Genomic DNA, 17685 nt, shown 5'->3' with positions numbered 1-17685 from the left:
TTATTAGTCTCTACTATTATCGTCGAACAAGATAATGCGGGACCCCATGTCTCGAAAATGATGCCCAGCTAGAGAAAGCAGGCACTATTGATGGCTGGAAGATAAAGATGCGTTGCCAGCCAGCACGATCACCAGACCTGAACGTACTGGATTTGGGATTCTTTTCGTCTATTCAAGCTATACAATATCGCAAGGCCGCCTACGACTCGGACAGCCTTATTGTGGCAGTAAAACAGGCATTTGTCGAGCTTAGGTGGCAAACGCTTGACAAGTGTTTTGTCACTTTGCAAAAGGTCATGGAACCTGTTCTGATTAGCGGTGGTGGCAATGACTATAAACTCCCGCGCGTTTCAAGGAATGTTGCATTCAATGTACGAATGCCTATGTCGGTGGTGATTGCTGTCGATGCGGTAACGCTCGGGTACAGACAGCTGTATGCTTAATTATAATCTTACAATCTTAATTTTAGTTATTTTATTCGTAATTATTGGCTTTTTCTTACTCAATCGCTGATTGGTCAATAAGAATCGTTGGTTTACACTTATGCTAACTTTATGGTTTTATACGTTAAACCTCGCTGCCGTCTCTTCGAATTCATAGCGCTTCTAGCGCATCTCTGCGTACAAGAACGCGTCCAACTGTTCGTAATTGTCTGGTCTACCTGCCCTTAAAAAAAGGTATAATATCGCTAAATATTGATTGAGCTGCGACAAAAAAACTAACGGCTTCTAGATGGCGAGGTGTTTCAGCGGAGATTACTCTAGCATAATTGATCTTAAAGCAGGCTAAAACATATGTTCGTGTGCGCCATGACTGGGGCTTTAAGCTGGTGCGCTATTCGTTAATTGGCGAGCTCTGGTTTTCGAGCAATCGACCAATAACAGAAACCATCATATTGGAGTGGGCCAGAGAAGTATATGCGTGCTTAGACTTTACGATCCGACTTTTATCAAGGCGAATATATCTGGCTAGCGTATCAATTGTGAGAACGTTCACGCTCGAACCTGCTGTGTTGCTCAGCCAGTGCTTTGTCTTTTAGGCTGCGTACGACATACTAGGGTCGGCAGTACTCGGTCGCGTGAGGCCTAGGGTGAGATTATTCCACTGACAGCTCAATACTTCATTTATTTTGCACATGCCGTAAAAACCGAGCGCCGTCACAGTAAAGAACCACAAACGACTTGCTTCCGTAAACCCGGACGTGACTTCTAAGTGAGACTGGAGTACTCGAAGCACATCCAACTTAATAGGGGCGGCTTGGTGGTGTGTAAAATCAGTACTGTTTTGCTTCTTCAGTCCACGCATTACCCGCCGGACAAATGTTTCCCTGGCGGGATTTCCGAGTCCGTACTTGATTCCTTGATGGTCGGTAAAACCATTCACTTGTCTGAACCGGCTTCGTCCCGGCGTTCATAGTTGCCGTAGTAGTTCGCTACTGCGGCCCAAATCGTATCAGCAGTTTGGTTGGACACAGAGACAAATGTGATACGCTTTCCATGAACGCGACAAGAAGCGAGCAATTCATGATGCCGAGCCGTTGCGGGGTCTGGGGACTTATTTGAGATACAGAATTCACAGAACTTCTTGAGGTACGACGCGTAGACATCCCTTGTCTCCTTCTTTATCACATGTGTGTCAGTGGAAATGCCCACATGTAGCAAGTCTTGGAACGATGTAGCTTGCGACGTCATTAGATTAAGGTTTCTGATACTTACCCATCCAAAAGGATTGTGAGTCGGAATGATCCTCGTCCAACACACAAATGATTGTGGTGTCTAGAGCCATTCTTTAAAATAAAGTACGTTTAGTCTTGTCATAGTAGATTTAGTCTTGTCGTAGTATTTTTAGTCTTGTCAAACTACTTACAGTCTTGCCATCTTAGACTTGGGGTCTTAGAGTCTTGTCGTATTAGAGTTGAGGTCAACATAAATTGGGTCGGTCAAGCCTGACGGGGTTTTTACTCTTTGTCACTATCGAATCTAAACGAAAATTAATCCAAAAGCGGCACTCGCTTGTCATCTGCTCTTCGTGCGCTTTCAACTCGACCTCGTAAACTTATTCCTTCTCGATAAATCCAGGCTTGCAGACTGCCTCGAACTCCGCCAGTGTTGATCTGTCCTTGGCTTTACCAAATTCATTTATTTGCGCTTGGTCGGTTCTTGTAGCGTCGTATTCTGGTCGCGTACCTTCTGATACACCGCCTGCTATGTGCTTACCTTTTCACGGTATCTTGTCTTGAGGTAGTCCCAATGTTTTTGAAGACGCATCCACTCTCCAAAAACGGTGTGCTCATCTGCCGTAACCAATTCCTCCTTGTACGCACTACTACTACTACTACTACTACTACGTGTACTTTGCCGTGCATGTCTCCTGGAAATGTGGCGCGCCCGACCCTGCCCGCAGCTCTAACGGTACCCAACGGCGCTTGTCTGGGTGCAATACTAGGTAGCTTTTTTTTTAAACCATAGATTTGACGAACGTCTACGTTATCTATCTTTTCCGTGATTATACAGCAAGTAGGGGCGCAGGCATGTCATGTTGAAGTGTTAGCTAGGCCAGCTCAAGAATGTTGAGCTGGATGAAGCCCCCCTACGTTTTGGGTGAGGTGCGGCGGGTTTGCTTGCTTCTCGAGCTGGAGAAATCTAAAATGACTGCTAGCTACGAGTTTGTTACGAGCTCCGTCGTTCTGGGAGAGAGTACGAGGACGGTGAACAGCTATTCCGCTTGAACTTGCTCTCCTGACCCCGAAAAACAGCTTTCCCTCGAATACCTTCAGGAAACCGACCATTTCCGTGATCATACAGCAAGTAGGGGCGCAGGCATGTCATGTTGAAGTGTTAACTAGGCCAGCTCAGGAATGTTGAGCTGGATGAAGCCCCTCCGGTGTAGCCGGGCTAACACGAAACATGGCACCCTTCGTCATTCGCTGCGATAGAGACTCGGAGACTGTGTCGTTCATTCTTGTGTATAGTTCAAACGCGTCTGAGGACCAACGACCAAAGAGCTTTATAGTGAGTCTGTCGGTGCCGGCTGCGAAGAGAGCCGTTGCTCTGCCACTTCTCATTGAGTGTGTTCCAAACTGGGATGGGTCAGCGCCGACTGATGCTGCAGCAGTCTTAATAGCGTCGCCCAGTGCATTGGCGGTGAGAGTTCTTCCAGGACTCGTCGAGCACAACACAGAGTTACTCTCGAAGCGTTTTGTGATCTGTACAAGCTCCCAGGTAGCCAAAACCGGACACAGCCACGTTGATCCAGACCTATGCAGTGTTCTTGACGTTCCGGAGCCGGCTTGGTCGGTTTTACTACCCCGAAAGTGTATGGACACTGCCACAGCACATTTAAGTGACTCCGTAATAAGGCCTTCCTTGTTTAAGAACTTGACGTCGTTCGTGCGAATGATGTATGGTTTGATTCGTTTGCCGTCGGCGAGATATTCGGATCGCCTGAGCAAGAAGAAAAAGCCCATGACCGCAGCCCCCCCATAGCACGCGATCGTGGGTTGATTTGAAGTTGCAGCGTGAACGAAGTTCTTGGAGGATTTTGCGCGTGACTGGTTGTTTTTGTCTTGACGGTGGAGACATCCTTTGCATCCCGCGCACAGCCAACTTGTGTCCTGCGTCGAGGCCAACCGAGTAACCTCGTTCTCGCATATGATACCACGAGATATGGCTAATGGCGAACAGCACGGTGTTCGTGGATAGTGGATTTCCTGTCGTTGTCGTGGTTGAGTACCAGTAGTGGATGGCAAATAGGGCAAGCTGTAGCGAATGTTGTTGCGCATCTGCGGGTAGCCACTTGTCGAAACCGTGGGAGGAGGACCACTCTGACCATCGTTTCCACGTGGATGCGTACTTCGGTCTTGATCCCGGGGCCAATGCTTGCGATTGAAGTTGTCTGAGAAGGTCTTGTAGATTTTGCGGAGATTGGGCGGAACGGGGATCTGCTGCCATTGAAAGGAAAGGTTAGACCAGATTCTATCATGAGGTGGGGACCAAGCACGTGACCCAGCATCCGCCATAATGTTGATTGAACCCGGGAGGTGACCGCAGCTCATACGAAAGCCGAAGAGAGCCTCTGCTAGCCCAATCGCACGATTAATTTCTTGACCCATTTGATTAGAGCTCGCTAGCTTGTTGGTCCAAGATACTGCTGACGTGTTGTCGGACCATGCTTTGACAAGAACCACTGGCGATGTAGACCACGTCGGGCCGAATATCCACGCAGCAAGAGCTGTACACAGCTGCTCTCTGACGTTAATGTTGAATCCGTCACTGCCTGTCGATGTGTGGATCAGGTCTTTCTCTTCTTGATCGAACTGAAGTTGAATGTACTGTTTGGTAACAGGGTTTAGTACTGCGAGGCCGTAGTTGCTAGCGTCCATGTACAGATGAACATCCACTGGTTGGTCGTTGGTGAAAATGGCAAGAGGTAGTTTTTGGAGACGACCTTCGCTCAGGATTGCCTCAAACCACAACAGATCTTGAAAACTGTGATCATCGACTGCTACCTTGCCGTTTCGGGGTGTTCGAGTGCACTTACTTTGAAGGCGCTGGTAAAATGGTTTTGCCGCTCTTAAGCACTAGCAGACGTGCCGTAGACTGCCGAGAAGCTGCTGCAATTGGGTTCGTGTGGTATACTGCTGGCGTTGCATCGTTTTGACCCGTTCGAGCGCTTTTCCTATCTTGTCGTGTGGCATCGAAATGGTACAAGCAGCTGTGTCAAATTCCAATCCGAGGACTTGAAGTTTCGTCTCCCACGCCGAGAACTTTTCTTCGTTGATCGAACCGGGTCCGAGAACTGCCAACATCGAGAGTCGAAGTGCTTCATTTGCAAGGTGCAGTCGGTTTCCAATGTGTGGCTCGACGAGAACGTGATCGTCCACCCACTCATACGCAAAGAATGGTTCGTTATCACCAGAACTTAGGTCCAACGAATTCGGGGATTCACGACTGACTAGCCACGTAATAGCTCCCCCGAAAGCTCCATAGAATGCTAGAGAGCTTGTCCACCCAAAAGGAGCTGACATGTCGATGATGAGAGCTCCCAAACTTGGGATCGTGGCTGCCATCCACCGAACATGACCACTAGCTACCATGAGGTTTCGAAACGCGCTTTTAACGTCACCTTTCATAATTTTGACCACTGCATCCTTGTGTTTGATACGGCACGCCACGATTCTTCGAGCCCTCACGTGCAATCTTGATCAGTAGATCTTTATATTTGTAGCCATCAAGCAACTTGCCGAGTCGTGAGGGGCACAACGCTTTGTTCGGCCGATAATCGCTCTTGGTTTGTCCGCGCACTATTCCGACGATGTTGTGAAGACTCATTCCGTGATCCAGCGCCATTGCAGTTACCACCCGCTGATTCTCTTTGTTGAGTTGCCATTGCCGCTTATTGTTTCGCAGTGGGAAGCTAGCTGGTGGTGAAATGCCTAATCCTGCGCACGTTTTGCTGAACATGTCGAGGCGATTAGAGGCGTTGGCAGTCAAACGTTTTGCTAGCTGGTCGCGTACAACCTGGGAACTTGGTCGTGGGTTGGAGTACTGACTATAGGGGGGAACATGTCGGTCACGGGCACTACAGCACTCACCGATGCAACCTGCGTTGAGGTGCCGATCTCGGCCAGCCGCACTTGAGTCGTCGACGGCACTGGTATTACCTGCGTCGGACTGCTCGATTGTCTTTCTGTGCAGTGGCTCGAACTGAGCCACGTCGACCGAACTGGTACGACGTGCGCTGGGCCGCCGACTTGGTATGCTTCGCAGCGGCTCGAACTGAGCCACGTCGACCGAGCTGGTACAACCTGCGAGGGTCTACCGACGGAGTGTTTTGAGCAGTGGAGCAGTGGACAACAAGTCGTCCGATCTGGAACAGATTGAGGGTTTGAAATTCCGCGTGGATTGGCTGTTTTCCTTGAGCACGTCGTATTTCCTGGTGCCTACACCTGACGACTGTTGATAAGAACGATGCGCAGGCGAATTTGATGATGCGACTACCGTTTGAGTGTCCGAGCTCATTTGTCCAGGGAGCGAAGGACCATCGGCTCCTGGACTCCTTCACTTGTACTTGCTGTGAACACCACCAAACTTTCGGCGAAGATAGTTGCGCAGTTGGTCGGAAATGGCCGCTGGGTAGAAGTGCGCTCTACTGGCAAAGATACACACGTTCTGATCGCCGGACGTGCACCCTTTCTTTGAGATGAACTTAAGGCAGACTTCTTTTCCATCCTGTTGAGAAAGTGGGGGGGGGTAGTTGTCGCTTGGCTCCTTTTTCGTGCTGTTGGCCGCGTTGCGTTGGCTGCGTGGTTGGCGCGAAGTATTTGACGTTTGAGTCGCGTGGTTCCCCGAGGATTGTCGAATCGCGTCGATTTGATTCCTCTGCTCAGCAAGTAATAGTCCATGGAGTTCGACATTGTTAGGTGTGAACTGTGCTGGTATCATGAATCGTGTGGATGACGCAGCGTCGATTTCTCTGATCACTGCGCTGCGATACCGTCCAAGCTGGGCGTCAATCCACAGCACCAGCGTTAGCAGCATGTCATGTGGCCATAATTGACGGGCTTTAAGCTCCACGACAAAGTTGTAGAGGGTGGTTCCGAGATGTTGCGTCACTGGATCACAATGTGCGATACAGTATTGTTGTAATCCATTTGCGCCAGCAAGAACGTCTTCCCATGAGGAAGGATCTGGAGCAGCCAAGAACTTTGCTGACACTGAAAAATCGCTCATGTTGATAAAGCTGTCGCGCTGTCGTCGGAGTCGCAGCATTTGGTTTACTGGGGTGAAGTGAAGGAATGAAAGACCGCGGCTTCCGAATTCTAGGTCGTATGCCCGGGTAGCTACCCCAGGGTAGACCCACAGGTCACTGCTTGATACCAATAATTCCACAAATTCTGAAGGGGACTTACCTCTGTGCGCTTCGGCTGTGACCGCCTCATGTACCCGCCGCTGTTCAGCTGAGGGTTGGAAGCTGAATTTGTTCCCCTTCGTCACTGAGCCGTCGATGTCCACGGCTTCCGGCCGTTTTAAAGACGAGTCTGGATTTGATTGGGTCGAAAGGTGGTATGATAGTAAGTGGGGCTTGTGCATGCCGATTAAGGCGCGTATTTCTTCCTCTGCTGTAGACGCATCAGCTAGTCGGGTGGCAATGTGTGAGTTGGCTGGGAACGCGTCGCCTGTTGTAGCATGAGGCCGCGACGACTGTTGCCGAGGGTGCTGCAAACGGTTTCGAGGGGTAACACGTGGCGGATGGCTACTGTCAGATTCTCCTGAGAGCACGGTTTGTGCGAGCAGAGTCTCCTCATGGGCTTCTTCTTCATCGTCGTCGACGCGTAGGATATCAAAGAATCCGGACGAATTGGACGGGTTGGTTTGTGCCGCACCTAGATTCGGAGCCGGTACGTTTTCAGTAGCTTTACTGTCTCCCACCGAATTGCAAAAGGATGATCCGAACGAGGCCTTCACGTGACTGGGTACTGGTTTGCCTCCATCCACGAAGTAAACGTAGTTTACCACGTGATGCACAGAGATTGAGTACATTCGCCTGTATGCGAGTCGATCCACCTGGCTACTCTATCGAAACCCGGGGATACATCAGAAGGAAGGCCTTGCATGGGTTGTGCCAGTGTTAACGCGTTCTGAGGGGCCTCAGATGTCAGAGGGGACAAAAGCCTTTCCATGAGGGCATCGTGGATGCCCGTCAGTTGCTCGTAGTTCTAGGTCTCTTCTTCGAGCTGGTGACAGCCCATTACCAGTGCCACGACTGGGTATACGGTGTCGCAGATAGCATCGCGGTTGCCTTCTATCGGTCCAGATAGGGTGCAGATTGTAAGACGGTTGTCCGAGTAGCCAGTCACTTGACCGTAACGGAAGCGACCGTCGCTCTTCACACATACAGCTTGTCTTATCCACGTCCCTAGTCGCTGTCGTTCCGCATCATTTCGGTTCACCTTTCTTGCCAGCGCCTTGGTCCTCGGAACCTTCACCAGTTTCTCTTTGTCGTCATTGTCACCGTCCAAGATGACAGTTGCTGTAGCCTCACGAGAACTTTTCACCATGGCATACGCTGGTGTGTCGATGGCGCCCTCAACGTCTTTGGGAAAAAGGAGAAGGTAGGGGCCGCGTGGAAGTGTTGGGGCAGGCATGGCGAAGGCAGGCGTTTCCGGTTTTGGTTGTTGTGTTTGCTTGCTTCTCGAGCTGGAGAAATCTAAAATGACTGCTAACTACGAGTTGGTTACGAGCTCCGTCGTTCTGGGAGAGAGTACGAGGACGGTGAACAGCTATTCCGCTTGAACTTGCTCTCCTGACCCCGGAAAACAGCTTTCCCTCGAATACCTTCAGGAAACCGACCATTAGTGTACGGCTGTCAGTATAGAGCATAAAACGGCAGCTAAATAGGCATATCTTCGAAAAAATGAGTTGAAATAGGCCGCGTTGCGATTTAGCACCTCTAGTGGGTCCTTTTGGGCTGCCGTAAGACGCCTCCGGCATGTTTAAGATTGTAATTGTAACTTAAAAAGCCCTGAGTGGCTGAAATTATGTAAATAAGAAACTTGATTCTGATTGGCAATTTTATTTTTGCATGATGTTGTTTTGGGGTCGCATCATTGAAAGAAGACTTCCTCAATAAGCCTAGGGGTCGTCTGATAAAAGTAAATATAGGAAAACCAATCGATCAGGTCGTTTGTCAGGAGTATCGTTTATCATCGTGTTCTGATTTATATAGATAAACGAAATGTAAGCTACGCTTATTCAGGGGGACTTCTGTTTGCGTTTGGGACTAAACACTTTTAAAAAGTACTGTTTGACAACAACATGGTGCAACTGGACGAGTTCGTACACCAAACTAATCTGATTACGTCCGTGCGCTTCTTCTCGAAATGCTGGGGGCGTTCGGTAGTTTCATGTCTGTGCGGGTTAGACAAAAAGGTCATAAGCTCATTTTCCTTTATCCAGAATCGAAACCCGGTGATGAAGCTCATTTTTAAAGTTCTGGCAACGATTGCGTGCGTGGTTTGCGGTTCCACTGCTTTGGACAATGGGGTTCTTCTTGGGAGACTTTCGGTGGACTCCATGGCCACAAATACTCGGACCTGGTCATCGCTTCGCCTGGCCAAAATGTACGGTCCATTACGATCCGAGCTGCTGATCGCGTCGATGCCGTCATTCTAAACGTGGAAGATAGGTCGGGGCAGACGACCATGCTCCACCACGGGGGTAAAGGTGGTGCCGCGAAGACACTCGAGCTTGCTGAAGACGAGCATATTATTGGGATTCAAGCGCACTGGGGGAAGTACTACCGTCATACGCGCATCATGTACATCGAGTTCACAACCGACGCCGGAAATACTATTTCTGGCGGTTCCCCCACGTCAAAGATTGGCAAGGACAGTGCACCACACGGTTACCATTTGGGTGGCTTCGCTGGCTATAGCGGAAATGAGCTTGACTCGGTGGGAGCCATTTGGACCAGTATCGCGCCGGTCGAGTAGTCAAACTGAAATCCGGGCACCAAGGTGCTTATTGTGGCTTTTTTGCCATAAATGCCACTTTGTAGCACAACTGGTAGGGCGCTTAGGTTCGAGATATTCCACGACTGGTTATCTTTCAGGAGCCGTTCTATTTGAAAACAAAAACGCAGAATCTTGACTTCTTTATGCAATCGTGTTTCTTCTTGCTATCAAAGAATTGGACATATTTTTAAGAAACGACGCTAAATTTGTTCTACAGCACTCTGACGCACATATTGACGAGGTTTCTTCTGCGTTGATCGCTTGAGCGGGAGGGTGGAGGGGGGGGCATGGACAGAGGTCAGTTCAACTTTAGTATTCGACCTATATCTCTGAAAGTACCAGAAGGACCGTCCGTGGTATCAAGCAATCTTTGTCGAGTTTCCAAATTAAACTCGCAGTCTGACAGTAATAATGCTGCTTCGGTTTTTTTATAAGTGTCCTGCAATTCGGGATGGAGTCCAAAGCTAACTTCTCACCAACGCCGCCTTCTTCTTGGAGCTGAATTCAGTGGTACCAACCGACTGTGTGGAAGAAAGCGATACTTCATCGATATTCAAGTGGCGAAGCAGCCATCAACGCACGAAAACCCTACCACGAGAAAGAAAAGTGTAGACAACGCAAGCAATGACAATGCATCAAAGACGAGATCGATGGTCTGCGGCGAAGAAGCGATGAGCTGTGTATGCAACTCAAGAATATAAAGCTGCAAGAAGGTACAACGCACTGCTTCAAGTAGACAATTCTTCATCTGGAAAGAGATTACTTTGATCCAACGCGAGGAGTAATTGATGTCAGAGGGAGAGCAAAGGAGGCTAACAACGACTGAATACGCAAGAGGACTACATCGACAACCTTGGCGGACTGTTCCATCTTCGCCCAAAATCAGCTAGTCTGAAGAGCGGAAGGAGCAGCGAGACTGCGCACTCGGAGAAGAGTGATACGATACAGCCTCGGTTTATGTCGGATGCACCTCGGCTTACGTCGCTGGCGCAAAAGATCAATGCACGTTACGGCCACTTTGACGACGTCGTAGATGGATCTGATCCGGATCCGTGATCTGCACGCGCGACTTGATGCGCATTTGTGGGTCAAACGGAGTTACGTACGATAAGGAGTGCTGGTTTGAAGTTGTGCAGTGTGAGGGCCCAGGAATCAAGCTGAAGAACAAGGGGAGATGCAGCAAGAGAAGAAAAAGGTCCCTTCACCCTCGGACTCCTCATACAAAGAGTAGAGCTCACTAAACCGGAATGAAACACCAGTTGCAGTGCTGGCTAGGTTCATTCTTTTATACGCAGCTTATAATGAAAAGTACAAGGGGGGGGTACGCGAGTGATATGACTAAGCTCTTTAAAGCTATTTTATTTTCGATCCGATTTCTAGAAGCGGGCGTCTTGAACAAATTGGTCTAGCTTACAGCTTTGCTTGTTCTCATCTTCTGAATACGTATGTTTTTAGGATAAACAAAAACAAAAATTGAACTTCAGTTTATGGTGCATCCTGCAAACAACCGTTTTTTTTTGCTGAAAAATTGGTGTTTTTTTAAAGGTGACTTTAAGAAAAGTTGCTTGCCAAAAAAGAAGAAAAACTTAAATCAAAACGGCGAGCACAGAAACTTGATTGTAAAAATTCTTCGACGCTATGTGTTTTGTTCAAGACGCCCGCTTCTAGAAATCGGATCGAAAATAAAATAGCTTTAAAGAGCTTATTAATAGTCATATCACTCGCGTACCCCTACTTTTCATTATAAGCTGCGTAAAAAAAAAAGAATGAACCAAGCCAGCACTGCAACTGATATTTCATTACGGTTTAGTGAGCTCTACGCTTGGTATGAGGAGTCCGTAGGTGAAGGCACCTTTTTCTTCTCTTGCTGCATCTCCCCTTGTTCTTCAGCTTGATTCCTGGGCCCTCACACTGCACAACTTCAAACCAGCACTCGTTATCGTACGTAACTCCATTTGACCCACAAACGCGCATCAAGTCGCGCGTGCACAGGCCAGAACACTTTTCCTCTACAGAAACGCCAATTCTCGCGAAGGCTCCAGTAAGCTGCAGCAGAGCCGCGACCACGAAAATTATATTCTTGTTCATGATCTACTTTGTTCAAAAGGCTTTCGTTGCGTTTTTTTTCTTCTAACGCCAAAAGAGAAATGAAGTGCTGTCACAGCACTGCTGTGAGGCTCATTGAAAATAGGCATGCTGTATTTTACCTTAGACTACGGCTGTCATTTTGATAGTACAGTACGGTACTGTAGTTCCGCGCACACAACAAATTACATCCGGGATTTTCACAGTCAAGTTGTATGTTATAGGACTAATCATTAGCTAACACATCGACAACACCTCCGCTGTACAAAAATACTCCAGTAAGCGGTTTCCAGCTTCTTGTTTCGTGATTGTTTTTAGTGAATCAAAATCGACGATAATTACTTCCTACTATCTAGGGGTCCGAAACGAAAGATAATGCTGAGCTACGTCCGAGCCAAGATATCGGATCGTATATACCCAATTCAGTGGATTCGTATACGACTATGTTCTCCTCTGGAGTGTTTTGCAGGTTTTTAAATGACATCGCCATGGCATCCTCGCTTCTTCTTGTCCAATCGATCGCAAGCTTCTTGTTCTTCTAAAGCTTCTTCGCCCTCACCTACACGTACTTACGTTCACAAAGTCGTCCTCTCTACCCAGGACAGTATGCTGCATCCTAAACACGAGTCTAGAAGAAAACATTAGGTGCATTAACTGGCCTATCAGTTGATTTGATTAGTACCGGTATATCAACTGCTCTGATTTTAAAGTTACCCCTGACCTAAAGTTTTGTTTGGTACATGGAACAATGCCGCAAACTGAATGTATTCGGTTTTTCCAAAAACACACTGTAAGAAACACACCCGGAGAAATGCTTGTTATACGCGGAACAAATTCACCCTCGGCGTTTAATTGGTCAGATGATCGTTGTTGAGGTATGCTGTCATTCTCCTTTCAAGCATTGGACCCAAACAAATTTATCCTCGTTGTCCAACGCAAAGCCATGCAGCCCGTTGTCATTGTTCTTGCATATCTTCAGTTTTTTTCTGTGGCTCTGGCCGCTTTGGATGAGCTCCAGCAGCAGACTCAACCGCCACTTCGTCAGAGCGAATTCCAGCCACTACACCTCACTTTTATTGTCACAGACCAAGCAAGGCAAATTCATGGACAGTCCGTCTTTGATGTTTTCGCCAGTCCGGTTTTGTCTCCCGATAGCACCAGCGTGCGCTACGATGGCTTTGCCACATTTGTTCAGGACGAGATGGAGTTTACGTACTTTCTTGAAGATGGGGCTGCGTACGTGGCGGAGAGCTCCCGCAGTGACAACCGGGCCACGCGGAAAGTTAGTTGTCTTTCATCGATCACCCCCTTCGATGAAATTGTGTCGGCCCTCAATAATCTCGCGGTTGCTCCATTCTCAAGCGTCCAGGACAAGCCTCTTGACTGTGCAAACAAACCTGCTTTGAAGACGACGTTTGGTGGAGAGGAGCTCGTTTTGTGCCAGGCCCGAACCCCAGACTTTGGATTTATGGCTTACAGTGCTTTCATCATTTTGGAGGTGGAGTATTTAACCGGCGTCCTCAATGTTTCGGCTCCAACAGTGACCGATAGAAATCACCCTGTAGGACGGTAGCAAAGGCAATCAAAATTGATTCAACTGCTCGGGCACTGCTCACAGGTACACTACCGACGTAACGTGAGTACAATTCAGTGGAATAAAAGTATTCAAATAACGTGACTACAATTTGAAACTTGTTTCGATGGAGTGGCCTTCAAAGCGATCTTTTTCCTGGTAGTGCTACGAGGTGTAGTACCTACAGCCCAATAGGGATTTATTCGAGAGTTTGTGCAGATAACAAATGTAGGTATCGATTCATTACAAATCTCAAATGAGAAGGTCTTATTTCTAACCAATTTGTATACTGTACACTTCACAGTATTCACTTCACAGTAAAGGTTTGGGATGAGTAAAAGCTGATAGAAACTTGGTTGACGAAATAAAATAAAGCTCACTTTACTCCTCTACGTACTAATAAATGCTACGAGATGTTTTCTTGAAAAAAATATTTTTAGGCTGTAGAGCTTGGCCGAAAGAGTTCTTTGGTGAGCAGCACGGCTTAAGCGATATAATGCGACAAAATCAGCTACCGGTACTGTAAATTTATGGTGAAGCTGCAATTGAATAGCAAAGCGTTACATGTAGACCTTGAGAGGGAGAATAGGCTACCCCTCCCGACGCAATCACCATCAGTGATGACGAAGCTAAATCTGCTTAGAGATACATTTCATGTAACATTACCCACTATAGTTCATGTTACATATGTTGAGCGAATCATCATTGTTGACGAAGCATACCGACAGTAGTGTCGTCATTTACACAGGAAAGGCGGCTTCGTGTGTACTGAAAACTGATACTATGATGTAGCGCGCGAAAGCTATAGAGCCAAGAAAACCGCAACCATGTACAGTAGAAAATACAGATAAAAACTACAAGTACATCTTTGAAAACGGTCCAGATCGTACTTGAGTCGCCGCATATCGGACTTTGGTGGGTTTCTCACTCAAGCCAAGTTTATAGCAGATTTGCGCGCGGTAATTTCGAGTAGAACGGCCAATACTTCCCACGTGTATAAATTACGTGTAATATTGTTTTTATCTTTCATTTACAAGAATACTAAACGCTTTAAGAAATAATTGGTTAGCGTAATGCAAACTCCTGTAAAGTACGAATTTTGCTTAAAAATAATTCAAGCGTGCATTCAAAAGGAAATTTGTATGCGAGTGACTATTTGACTTTTGCTAAAAATGAAAACGTTTTCATAGAAAGTACTATGTTCCTTATAAGTATTCTTCAAATACTGGTTGTGTAGACCCCACAGAAGAATAAATTCGATGTGGTCGGGACCAATAGAGAGCAATGACGATGACCATCTGTGGAATCGCTTCACCGCCGTAGTAGCGCCCCCTTCTCCATCCCCAAAAGCTACATCTGCTGCTGCGGAAGAGGACGGGCAAGAGCAGTATATCTGCGCGTTGGAGCGTGCTCTCTTGCAGCGAAAAAAGCAGAACGAGACTCTCGAGTCGAAAGTATAAAACCGACCAGCTGCTTTGTGTTTATTCATGCAGTGTATTGATAGTTTCTCGAGCTAGAGAGTTGAGCGGGGAGAGAGACAGCTTAAACGACAGATGAAGCAGCAGGTAGGTGAGACCAGCTTTTTAATGAGTGTTTTGTAATACTTTTATTAATACCTATTTGTACTATTGTTTAAGGAGCTGGAAATTGCCCAGCAGAAGGCTACTATTGAGAGGCTCCAGATGATGTGACAACACAGCGCAAAGAAGGGTCCACTTCAGGGTCAGAGCGTGATCGACTAGTGCTGGAACTGCAACAGTCCCATGCTGAGGTAATGATATTAAAACGCACTAGCACTTTGGAACGAGATTACTTAATATTACTTTTTCATCTGGCGGATGTTCTAGCGACGCAGTGTCAAACTCACGAGAAGAAGTTGATCGCTTTACGCGACCGTGTAGAAGAGCTGCAAGCTGCTAATAAGACGTTGTCGGAGGACGAGCGGGAGGCTCGTAGTAGAGCTGTCGAGTATGAACAAGGATACATGGATTTATTAGCAGAAAAATTGAGAAGATAAAGACAGAGAACGAGACGGAGAAGGCAGCGTTGCTTGCATAAAACGAGGAGCACTCGAGCTCGATTGACAGCCAGAAACTGTATGACCTGGAGGCTCGGTTGACTACGTCGGAAGCCGATAAGGTAGTCGCCCACCAAGACGCTGAGCGACTGCAGCGAGACCTGGATGCTCTTGAAGGCGTCTTGCATCAGTTCCAGGTGGAGAGCAAGGATCAGAAAGAGCGTGTTGCTGTGATACAAGCGAAGGCAGAGCTGCAAACGCGCCAGCCTCTTCGGAAGAACGAACGATTTTGAGAGGGTTATGGAGAAACTGGCCAAGAAAACACACGGGGAGTGTGAACAACTTCGAGAGGTACGGGAAATTACTATTTTTCTGTTGTATTTTTTACTGATGAACAAATTTGTGTAGGCGCTTGAAAGTACAGCGACGCACTAGAATTCGGAGCGCGACGTGCTGGATAAAAGACTTGCGGCTGAATTGGTGGTACGAGCACCGACCGTACTTTACTAAACGATGTTACCACGTAGTATTTCTGCTGACTTTTGACTATTTTACTACCCTATGTGGATAGTACTTAGAAGGACGAATCATGGCGAGAATAATGGTTCGTTTTTACAAATGCTGACAGTTTTACTACTACTATTTCTGAGAATACTATTTGAATGTACTATTATGCAGGGGGTTTCGGAGGAACAAAAGCTTTGGCTTGGGGTATCAAATTGAAGGAAATATTGGCGGGGGACGGTTCTCGTCTATCACCGGGCTTGTTGCTCCCGTCGATCCGTCGGCGATAGAAGGCAAGAGTTTTGCTGACATGTGGTCCGAGTTCTTGCTTGATGAAGCGTTCAAAGAAAAGTTATACAAACCGGCTAAGCAAAAAGCGACATTGGAATTTGCCCATTAAGTTTAGAAAGAGCTCAAAGTAAGCACTCGAACCACTTGAATGGCTTCTGGGAGTCTTTAAAGATACTGTCGTGGGTCAGAAACGCCGTGTCTGCGTGGTTCAAAACTGGTCTGTAAAAAGTGTTCTCGTAGCTGTTCCCGAACAGGTTTGGGTCGAGGCCTCCCAAGCAGCTCTGGAACTCCACTAGACCGTCGTTTTTCGATGATTTATGCGGAATCACGGTGCCTCCGACGATGCACGAAACGTAGAACTTCGACAAAGGGGTCGCATAACCGGTACACATGGCTGCGTCCACATTAGTACGATATGCTTCTTGAGCCTTTTTGTACGCTGCGACTAGAGCGGCGTTGCTGTATTCTCCACCTTCGTAGGATATTGATTTACGTGAAGCCGAGGGAGGACACTGGCCGACCCAGTGTAGTAATGGTACTGCAACGGAACTGACCTCACCGTCACACAGTTCTTGGATATAATCTCCAGCCATGCTTCCTTTCATCGGTGCACTGAGACTCACCCACGTCGTTGTGTCAGCGAATTTACACTTCCCTGTAGCGAGAGGATTCGCCATCACTAGTCCACCCATCGAATGCGTCACAACGATAGTATCCGAAATGGTCCGTGTAGATGCGTCACTGGAAGCACTCATTGAAAGCGAGAAATCACAAAACTTGTCCATAAGTGCGTCGTCTGTCCATTCAGCGTCAACAGTGTTCAAGACGGCGTACTTGACTGTAATACAACACGGAGCGTGGTCACCAATGTCTCCGAACTTCTGTTTTGTCAACTTAGGCGAGTCTTGAAGGTCTGGCATCTCGTTTGGGTTGCCCAAGCCATGCAGGAAGATGCACGGGCGTGGAGTCGACTTACACTCACATTTGTCTTCACCTAGTTCTATTGATATACAGGGTTTCCTAGAATAGTATTGCAATTATATGGTAAACAACTGATGAAATATATAATGGTGAGCATGGTAGAGCCGACATGAAATACATTATTGCACCCTTGACAAAGATGAAATACATTATGCATACCTCAAATTCAATTCTGCTTACCAACCATCTGCACCATTGCCACGTTCCAATATCGGCGATTTGTCTTGAGAAATAGGATGTTTTCCAGTTGGGCCGGCGCCATGGCTTGCCGCTGAGGAGACAACACGATTCCAGCTTGGCTAAAAAAACGTTCGGCAATATTAGACGTCGGTGGAATGTATTGCACCAACTCGTATCTGTTCATATACAAAAGGAATTGGTCAAATTGACATGACAACGACATTTAAAAAGCTCCTACCTCGGTTGCTGTTGCGCATCCACCTTCCGCTTCTTAAGTGCTTGCTCAGCAAAGCTGAGCTTTTTATTTTCCTTGTTGGCTGCGGCATGCTGAGGTTGGATTAAGGCTGGAGCAGCAAATTGAGCTAGAGCCGCGACAGAGTTTCGCGTCAAAAGCCGAGTCTCTCCGTTCAGAACTTGTACGCACGCCATCTCGAATATCGGGAACTTGACTATGGGAGCCTGTGGAGCCAGATAGCTCCCTAGGGATGGTGCTTTTTCCATGAGGCTGTCAAACAAAGCACGAACATCTGCCAGCGTTAA

At 47.4% G+C, this 17685-nt stretch overlaps 4 protein-coding genes across 4 annotated transcripts; 1 reads left to right on the top strand and 3 right to left on the bottom strand.

The window, feature by feature from the left end:
* Window positions 1-1069: 1069 nt before the first annotated feature.
* On the bottom strand, window positions 1070-1691 carry PITG_20887 (uncharacterized protein; the record flags this gene model as incomplete). The annotated part of the gene is made up of 1 exon (XM_002895589.1): window positions 1070-1691. One exon carries the CDS (start codon window positions 1689-1691, stop codon window positions 1380-1382), a length of 312 nt encoding a protein of 103 aa, XP_002895635.1.
* Window positions 1692-2851: 1160 nt separating this feature from the next.
* Window positions 2852-8213, bottom strand: PITG_20886 (uncharacterized protein; the record flags this gene model as incomplete). Its single annotated transcript, XM_002895588.1, has 7 exons — window positions 2852-4451; window positions 4540-4677; window positions 5125-5440; window positions 5594-5796; window positions 6064-6841; window positions 6911-7574; window positions 7754-8213. 7 exons carry the CDS (start codon window positions 8144-8146, stop codon window positions 2852-2854), a joined length of 4092 nt encoding a protein of 1363 aa, XP_002895634.1.
* Window positions 8214-11320: 3107 nt separating this feature from the next.
* On the bottom strand, window positions 11321-11602 carry PITG_23195 (Epi9-like protease inhibitor; the record flags this gene model as incomplete). Its single annotated transcript, XM_002895587.1, has 1 exon — window positions 11321-11602. One exon carries the CDS (start codon window positions 11600-11602, stop codon window positions 11321-11323), a length of 282 nt encoding a protein of 93 aa, XP_002895633.1.
* A 2829-nt stretch (window positions 11603-14431) lies between these two features.
* PITG_20885 (uncharacterized protein) lies at window positions 14432-15482 on the top strand (the record flags this gene model as incomplete). Its single annotated transcript, XM_002895586.1, has 6 exons — window positions 14432-14626; window positions 14708-14741; window positions 14846-14943; window positions 15028-15140; window positions 15260-15413; window positions 15456-15482. 6 exons carry the CDS (start codon window positions 14432-14434, stop codon window positions 15480-15482), a joined length of 621 nt encoding a protein of 206 aa, XP_002895632.1.
* Between the last annotated feature and the right edge of the window lie 2203 nt (window positions 15483-17685).

This window comes from Phytophthora infestans, genomic scaffold (assembly GCF_000142945.1).
Source record: "Phytophthora infestans T30-4 supercont1.153 genomic scaffold, whole genome shotgun sequence".
Lineage (NCBI taxonomy): Eukaryota > Oomycota > Peronosporomycetes > Peronosporales > Peronosporaceae > Phytophthora > Phytophthora infestans.
This window is presented reverse-complemented; position numbering and strand designations above follow the sequence as displayed.